Below are 8,718 nucleotides of genomic sequence, written 5' to 3'. Positions count from 1 at the left end.
TTTCTTTCCTTCCTTCCTTCCTTCCTTCCTTCCTTCCTTCCTTCCTTCCTTCCTTCCTTTCTTTCTTTCTTTCTTTCTTTCTTTCTTTCTTTCTCTCTTCACTCAAGTTGTCAGTATCCAGAAGCTGCCTGTTAAGGCAGCTAAAGGTCTCACTTTCCCTGTCAAAGGCTGGCGAGGAATGGTGGATTGGGCTCGCAATGCAGAAGACAAGGTCACCATATCGAAAAGCATCTTCTCCACAGGAGTATCAGGTGAGACTAAACGGTGCAAGTTCCCGGTGGAATACAATCTGTTTATGCTTTCTAAACTTTCGTCCTTTCTTGTTATGTCCTTTTATTTCTGCTTTAAATATATATATATATATAAGGAGAACTCAGTTCTTAGACCACCAATCTGAACTTGGAGTTACCTAGCAAAGCAGAACAGAATAGCAGAGTTGGAAGGGACTTTGGAGGTCTTCTAGTCCAACCCCCAGCCCAAGCTATGCAAATGGCTGTCAAGTCTCTTCTTTAACACCTCCAATGTTGGAGCACCCACAACGTCTGGAGGAAAGTCCTTCCACCAAACAGCCAAGCTCAGGGTGTCTATGGAAATTCTCAATTATCCAGGGCACACTTGTCCCAAAGGTGCTTTTCCAAAAGGTAACTGGGTTTTCTTGGTTTTTTTTCCTTGAAATATTTTGTTTCTCATCCAGGAACTTTCTTCAGTTCTGAAGAAGCTTGTTTGATGAGAAGTAGCATTGATGATGTTACCTAGTTTGGGTAATGAAATGTCTGCTAGAAAACAAGCAAGCTGAGAGAGCACCAAGGACCCCACCATCCTCCTCCTCCTCCTCCTCCTCCTCCACCCTTCTAGCACTGATGTTGTTACCTAATTGGGTCCTGAAATGTCTGCAAGGAAACAACCAAGCTCAGAGAGAACCAAGGACTCCACAGTCATCTTCCTCCTCCTCCTCCTCCTCCTCCTCCTCCTCCTCCCCCCTCCCCAATTCCTGCTCCCTTCTAGCTTTGATGATGCTACCTAGTTGGGTAATGAAACATCTGCAAGAAAACAACCAAGCTAAGAGAGCATTAAGGACTCCATAGTCCTCCTCCTCCTCCTCTTTCTCCTCCTCCTCTTTCTCTTCCTCTCCTCTTTCTCCTCCTCCTCCTCCTCTTCCTCTTCCTTCTTCTCTTCCTCCTCCTCCTCTTCACAAATCCCACTCCCTTCTAGCACTGATGATGCTACCTAGTTGGGTAATGAAACATCTGCCAGAAAACAACCAAGCTCTGAGAGCACCAAGGACCCCACAGTTTACTTCTGGGTTACAAATATTCTCTTCTATTGGTATGTGATCAATCAGTCCAGTAGGTCTGCCCTTAGGCAATTGAGAACCCATTCTTCCAGAAAGAAGATCCAAAGTTTTGCCTTGTGCATGGACAGAGTCCCTATTTGAATCCTCTCCGAAATACCCGAAACCTCAAATAGGAAGCACACCTTTTCAAAGTTCTTCTCCACTCCAAATAAGTATAGATAGAAGGTCAGGTCCTCAGTGAGGCTGCCGAGGCTCGAACATCCCTCTCTAGTGACCTTCCCTTTCACAGAAGTAATTGAGAACAACAGGATTATGGGTGCCAGATGAATGCTAATTGCCAGCCTGAGAAATTGCTAGCAGGGAAGAAATAAAGCTGCTTCTACAGAAACGGCAGGAAAACATTAAATGCAATTTAAATTTGGCCCATTGTTGCAGACTTCTAGGTCGGTGGGCAGGTGGGGGAGGGGGAGGCAAGTTGAACACATGGGAAGGCTGAGACAGACAGCAGCAAACATTAACGCAACGAACAGGAGAAGCCACAAAACAGAGAGCAGGGAGGTGCATGTTCCTTGCCAGTGGCCATCTGCGAATCCTACCATGCTCCCAAAATAATCTGAGGATCCATCCCTGAGCATATCGGATTGATAAAGAAACAATGGATGGAAACTGACCAAAGAGAGAAGCAACCTGGAATTAAGGAGAAACTTCCTAATGTTTGCCTTCAGAAGAATAGAATAGAATAGAATAGAATAGAATAGAATAGAATAGAATAGAATAGAATAGAATAGAATAGAATAGAATAGAATAGAATAGAATAGAAAATATGGAATGGAATGGAATGGAATGGAGTGGAGTGGAGTGGAGTGGAATGGAATGGAATGGAATGGAATAGAATAGAATAGAATAGAATAGAATAGAATAGAATAGAATAGAATAGAATAGAAAATATGGAATGGAATGGAATATGGAATGGAATAGAATAGAATAGAATAGAATAGAATAGAATAAAAAATATGGAGTGGAATGGAGTGGAGTGGAGTGGAGTGGAGTGGAGTGGAGTAGAGTAGAGTAGAGTAGAGTAGAGTAGAGTAGAGTAGAATAGAATAGAATAGAATAGAATAGGAGCTGGTAGGGACCTTGGAGGTCTTCTAGTCCAGCCCCCTGCTCAAGCAGGAGAACCTACACGGTCTCAGACAGGTGAATGTCCAGTCTGTTCTTGAAAATATCCAGTGATGGAGCGCCCACGATTTCTGGAGGTAAGCTGTTCAGACATTGTGGGTGCTCCAACAATGGAGGTTTCTAAGAAGAGCTTGGACAGACATTTGTCTGAAGTGCCCTATACCACTTCAGGGGTGTCAAACTCGCAACGTCACGTGTCGCAACGTATCATGACTTTTTTTTCTATTGCTGGCAATGGGGTGGGCGCAATTTCACCATGACGCATCCAGCCCGCGGGCCAGCAATTTGACACCCCTGGTATAGGGTCTCCTGCTTGAGCGTGTGTGTGTGTGTGTGTGTGTGTGTGTGTACTAGAAAAAGGTCCAAGGTCCCTTCCAACTCTCTTTATTCTGTTAAGGGTGTCACTCAAAGCTCAGCATTCACCCTTGAAAAAAAAACCTACCACCCTGACCTAGAAATGTCTCCTAGGACTGCTTCTGAGGATAAAAGGGGAAAAGGTGTGTGGGGGGGTCTTTCTCCTCCCTTTACCCCTTAAAGATTGGCAAACCGGTTGAACAACGGCAATGCGACGGTTGTCCTAAAGGTGCTTTTTCAAGAGACAACTGGGCTTTCTTTGGTTTTCTTTGAAGACGTTTCGCTTCTCATCCAAGAAGCTTCTTCAGTTCTGACTGAATGGTGGAGGATAGAAGGATTTAAACGCCTGGCACAACATAGGACAGTGATGGCGAACCTTTTAGAGACTGAGTGCCCCAAAACCGGCCCCGCCCCCCACTCCGCTCCCCTCCCTGCCCGCTCCACCCCACCCCACATGCTCCACCCCTGCTCCACTCCGCCCCACTCACCCGCAGGGCTACCCACCGCCTCTACGGCCTGCTGCAGATTGCCCAGGCGGTCCAGCAGTGCCATGGCAGCCACGCCCTCCGCCTGCGCCCCGCAGCATCAACTGCACGTGACAGGCTGTGAGGGCAGAGTCTTGTCCCCATTGCCCGACTGCCATGTCCTTGGCTGTGCTGCTCCGCATGGGCAGCGCTCGGGAGCGACTCTCCTCCAGGGGGGCTGCTGGTGAGGAGGGGGCCATGGGGGAGGTGGGGCTGGGGCAACGGTGCATGTGCCCACAGAGAAGGCTCCGAGTGCCGCCTCTGGAACGCGTGCCATAGGTTCACCACCACTGACGTAAGAGAACAAACCTATCAGGACAAGATTCAGCAGTCCCAACTTCATTTGAAGACAGCAAACTCATTCTTTTGAAGACAGCAAAGTCCACATTCTGGACAGAGAGGACCGCTGGTTTGAAAGAGGAATCAAAGAGGCCATCTAGGTCAAAACTGAACAGCCCTCTCTCAACAGAGGGCGAGGGACACAACGCCACCTCTCTCCAGTTTACAACACGGTCCTTTCAGTAGTCCCAAGAAGGTTCCACACCCATTTGCACTATTCAGGTGACCCTGGGGCAGTGGTGGGATTCAGCCGGTTTGCACCGGTTCGGCAGAACCGGTAGCTAAATTTTGCTGAGTTCGGAGAACAGGCTGAATGGACACTGCTTCCGGAAGTTCAGTCTAGGCCTGGGAGGCCTCCTCCAGCCCACCAGAAGTGCGTGGATGCTACTTCGGAAGTCTGTTCTAGGCCTCAGATGCCTGGAGGAGGCCTCCCAGACCTAGAACAGCCTGCCAGAAGTGCGTGGATGCAACTTCGGAAGTCTGTTCTAGGCCTCAGATGCCTGGAGGAGTCCTCCCAGGCCTAGAACAGCCTGCCAGAAGTGCGTGGATGTGACTTCGGAAGTCTGTTCTAGGCCTCAGATGCCTGTAGGAGGCCTCCCAGGCCTAGAACAGCCTGCCAGAAGTGCGTGGATGTGACTTCGGAAGTCTGTTCTAGGCCTCAGATGCCTGGAGGAGGCCTCCCAGGCCTAGAATGGCCCACCAGAAGTTCGTGGATGCGACTTTGAAAGTCTGTTCTAGGCCTCAGATCCCTGGAGGAGTCCTCCCAGGCCTAGAACGGCCTGCCGGAAATGCATGGATGCCACTTCCGGAAGTTCATCCTAGGCCTCGGTGGCCCAGGCCTACATCCAATAAGAGAACCGGTTGTCCAGGTATTTCAATCCCACCCCTGCCCTGGGGGCACAGATAAACCTCCAAGCGGCCTCAACAACTCTCAGGGAGAGTACTAANCCTGGAGGAGTCCTCCCAGGCCTAGAACGGCCTGCCGGAAATGCATGGATGCCACTTCCGGAAGTTCATCCTAGGCCTCGGTGGCCCAGGCCTACATCCAATAAGAGAACCGGTTGTCCAGGTATTTCAATCCCACCCCTGCCCTGGGGGCACAGATAAACCTCCAAGCGGCCTCAACAACTCTCAGGGAGAGTACTAATGACCAGATGACTGCAAGGAATATCAATCTTTCCGTCCTCCACCATTCAGTCAGAACTGAAGCAGCTTCTCGGATGAAGATCAAGGACAAATAAAGTCCAGTGGCCTCTTGAAAAAGCACCTTTGGGACATCCCGTCCTATTCTCTCCATAAAAAGCTGCTGACGAAGCGCAGCCTACTGAACAAGCTTGACATCCATTTCATTCCCAACTTCTATTTCCAAACAGTATTTGTCCCGTGGGCCGGTGGTGTCCCTTCACGGCACAAGTTTAGCAAATCCGCGCAGGGCAACCTAATTGTGCTGCAGCCAGTATGTTTCTTTCTTTCTTTTTTTTTTTAAAGGAAAACATTAAATTGAAGAGGCACTTAATTGGAGCAGCAGCGGTACAATGGGAATAGACGATCAGGCGCATGCAGGCTGGATGGTTGAGGATTGCTAATTGAAAAAGGACTTAAGTACCCTCAATTACAAAGGTTGCTTTCTTGCGTCCCAAAGCAACACACAAAAAAGCAACTCCAGATCAAATCGCATTAAAGCTAAAGCCAACCACTTTATTCTTAACAACGTGATCGTTTTGTAGATTGGAGCTGGTGTTTGGATCAGGGCTGTTCAACCTTTCCACCCATTGTGCGAGTACCACCAGTCGCCTAGCAAGGTGACCAAAAACTTGATGACCCCCCCCCAAAAAACGGAAAAAAGTGATAAAGTACAGGTAGTCCTCGACTTACAGCAGTTCACTTAGTGTCTGTTCGAAGTTACAGTGGCACTGAAAAAAGTGCCCCCCAAGCCACAGCCGAGCAAGACACCTGCCTGCCCCCCCCCTGGTGGCGCTCTTCCTCCTGTCCGAGGTTTTCATTGTTGTGAGCATTTCTGTTGAAGATTGGCAGTGGGGGTGGGGTGGGGGGGTGTTTGGTTTTTATTCTCCCACCCCCATCTGCTGGGTGGTTGCAGCAGGTTTTGGTCACTTCACATGACCCTGGGACACTGTGACCGTCATAAATATGAATCAGTTGCCAAGCATCTGAATATAAATCACAAGACCCTGGAGAGGCTGCTACATTCCAGCTGATCGGCGCTTCTTCTGGGCTCAGCAGAAGCACCAGGATCAGCGCCGAACTCCAGGTAGAGCCTGGCACTGATCCTGGTTCTTCTGCTGAGCCCTGACAGCCCTGCAGCTCCAGCTGTCTCTCGCTCAAGCTTGTGTGGTGCTGCCACTGGTTCAGCTCATTCCCCTCCCCCACTACCACTTTTCTAGGATGGTTGCGTACCACCTGCCAGGTGCCAATGTACCACAGGTGGTACCCGTACCACTGGTTGAAAATCCCTGGTTTAGATGACTCCTATACACAGAAGAATCCGTTTATAATTGACACCTCACCACCAAGCTGGCCAAGAAGTCAGTGGATGACAGTCTGTGCAAATTCAAATTCAACTTCCTTAATCCCCTTTTCCTACAAGCATCATGTCTGGATGAAGTTGATAGTGTAGGATACATGAAGCATGGACAATGTCACCTGGGAAGCCCTTTATGGGTTTTGGGGGCCATTTTAGAATCATGCGGCTGGAAGGGACCTTGGAGGTCTTCTAGTCCAACCCCCTAGCCCAGTGGTGGCGAACCTATGGCACGCGTGCCAGAGGCGGCACTCAGAGCCCTCTCTGTGGGCACGCTCACCATGCCCCGGAAATGGCAACCGTCCCTCTTCAACCAGCCACCTGCTAACTCGCCGAGGTCCCACATGGCCGGATGCATCCCGGCATGGCTGGTTTCCCTCCCTCCCGTCCCATCCCTCCTGGCCTCGCATGCTCTCCTTTTCCCGGGCACAATCCACTGCATCACCTCCTCAGCTGTCAGCCAGCTGTCCAGCTCAGAGGCGGCTTCTCTGAACTGCTGGCAGCAGGCTGCAGTGCCCCAGAGTGTGCCGGTCGAGGGGCAAGCAGGCTGTGGCTGCTGACGGACACTGTCGGCCCCCCATGCACTTGCTGGCCTCTGTGTGTGGGGGCTGATGGTGTCAGGCAGCAGCCGCCCTGGCCCCTGCCTCACCTCACCCTGCAACAATGGCACCCCCGCCCTGCCTCACCTCGCCTCACCCCGCAGGACGAGCCTCGTGCCCACTGCCCCACCCACCAGAGACCCCTGGATCTCCCCCAACCCTGTCTGGCCCCCACAGGAATCTCTGCCCACGAGCAACCTTGAGGTGACCACGCCCACCTTGGCCACACCCACCCAGTCTGCCATGACCACCACAGCCACACCCACCCAGTGGGCCACGCCCACCTGGCACCTGGCGATAAATAAGTGGGTTTTGGGTTGCAGTTTGGGCACTTGGTCTCTAAAAGGTTCGCCATCACTGCCCTAGCCAAAGCAGGAGGCCTCACACCATCCTGGACAAATGGTTGCCCAATCTTTTCTTGAACATCACCAGCAATGGAGCACCCACAACTCCAGGAAGCAGGCTGTTCCACTGATTAATCGTTCTCACTGTCAGGAACTGTGCCTTGTTTCCAGATTGGATGTGTCTGTGGCGATGCTGCAATGGTTGTAAGCGTGAAAAATAATCCTAAGTCACTTTTTTAGGTGCCGTTGTAACTTTGAATAGTCACTAAATGGACTGTTGTAAGTCGAGGACTCCCTGTACTCATTAAGGCTGGTTTGAGGCACTGGTCATTATCTGACGGATTTGGATCCCTGTTGTGCAAAACCTGGCAACACTGTACGTTGCGGTCGGATTTGTATCTGCAACCATCAGGGAAGCATAATTGTCCTGTGGGTCCAATGAATTGCAATTATCTCTGGGTTGCTAATTGTATTTTATTTCTCTTTTTCATTGTCTTAACTCTTAATTGTTCTGATGATCATTGGTTGCCCGTAATCACTGTTTTGAGCTGGATGGCTGTACAAATGGAGGACAAGGGGCGATAGCAGTATTCCAGTAGTTGAGGGGCTACTACAAAGAAGATGGGGTCAACCTACTCCCCAAAACGCCTGAAGGCAGGACGAGAAGCAACGGATGGAAACTAATCAAGGAGAGAAGCAGCCTGGAACTAAGGAGAGATTTCTTGACAGTGAGAACAATTAACCAGTGGAACAGCCTGCCTCCAGAAGTTGTGGGTGCTCCAGCACTGGAGATTTTCCAGAAGAGACTAGACAGCCATTTGTCTGAAATTTTATAGGGTCTCCTGCTTGAGTAGGGGGTTGGACTAGAAGACCTCCAAAGTCCCTTCCAAATTTGTTATTCTGTTAAATAAATCCACCTCTCCTTTTTTTCTTGGTTCTTGCTGTTGTGATTCTTTTGTTCCACTTCTCTTCTCACTTCTCTTGGTTGCTTCTTCACAGACACTGATGACTCCTCCGTCTTTGTGGTGGGCACGGTGATTTATCGCAACCTGGCCGGGATCCTGGGCCTTCAGAGGTAAAGTGGAGATATATATAACATCCATGAAGTTGGAGAGAGGTGATGGAAATGGCCCATTGCTATGTTTGGAATATCCTCAATGAGAGCTAGCCACAGTGACTTTGATCTTGCATATTTGACCTCCCGAGCAGAATTTTGGTATGTGGGCTGTAGCGAACAGGACAATAAACCTGGCCTTCTGGGCTAGCAAAGTCAAAAATCAGACTTTTGCAGGAATCAACTTGTCAAGGGATTGCGCAGCAGTCGGAGACCCTGACACAAACATGTAATTTTTTATATAAATATAAGTATATTTAACGTTTAAATCCAGAAAAAGGAGGAATGGAAGATAATCAGGAACATAGGAACCTCGTGAGGTAAATCTAAAACCTAGCTGTCTTGCTGAAATAAAACTCCAACACAAAAGCCAATAAACCCTTCAGTCCTTTGGTGAGAAGAATCAAACCATCTCTCTCTCTCTCTCTCTCT

The 8,718-nt window shown here is 49.5% G+C and overlaps 1 protein-coding gene across 1 annotated transcript in view; it reads left to right on the top strand.

Annotated features, from left to right (window-relative positions):
* Positions 1-8,718, top strand: part of ADGRB1 (adhesion G protein-coupled receptor B1) — a gene marked incomplete at both ends in the record, with an annotated part of 115,077 nt that overhangs the window by 75,164 nt on the left and 31,195 nt on the right. The window contains 2 exons of the mRNA XM_015826099.1: positions 108-251; positions 8,172-8,247. Coding sequence (XP_015681585.1) covers positions 108-251; positions 8,172-8,247 — 220 coding nt within the window. The remainder of the gene's footprint in view (positions 1-107; positions 252-8,171; positions 8,248-8,718) is intronic.

Source organism: Protobothrops mucrosquamatus, unplaced genomic scaffold (genome assembly GCF_001527695.2).
Source record: "Protobothrops mucrosquamatus isolate PMUCROS unplaced genomic scaffold, P.Mucros_1.0 scaffold2957, whole genome shotgun sequence".
NCBI classification, from domain to species: Eukaryota; Metazoa; Chordata; class Lepidosauria; order Squamata; family Viperidae; genus Protobothrops; species Protobothrops mucrosquamatus.
Note: the sequence above shows the minus strand (reverse complement) of the source record. Positions and strands in the feature narration are given on the sequence as shown.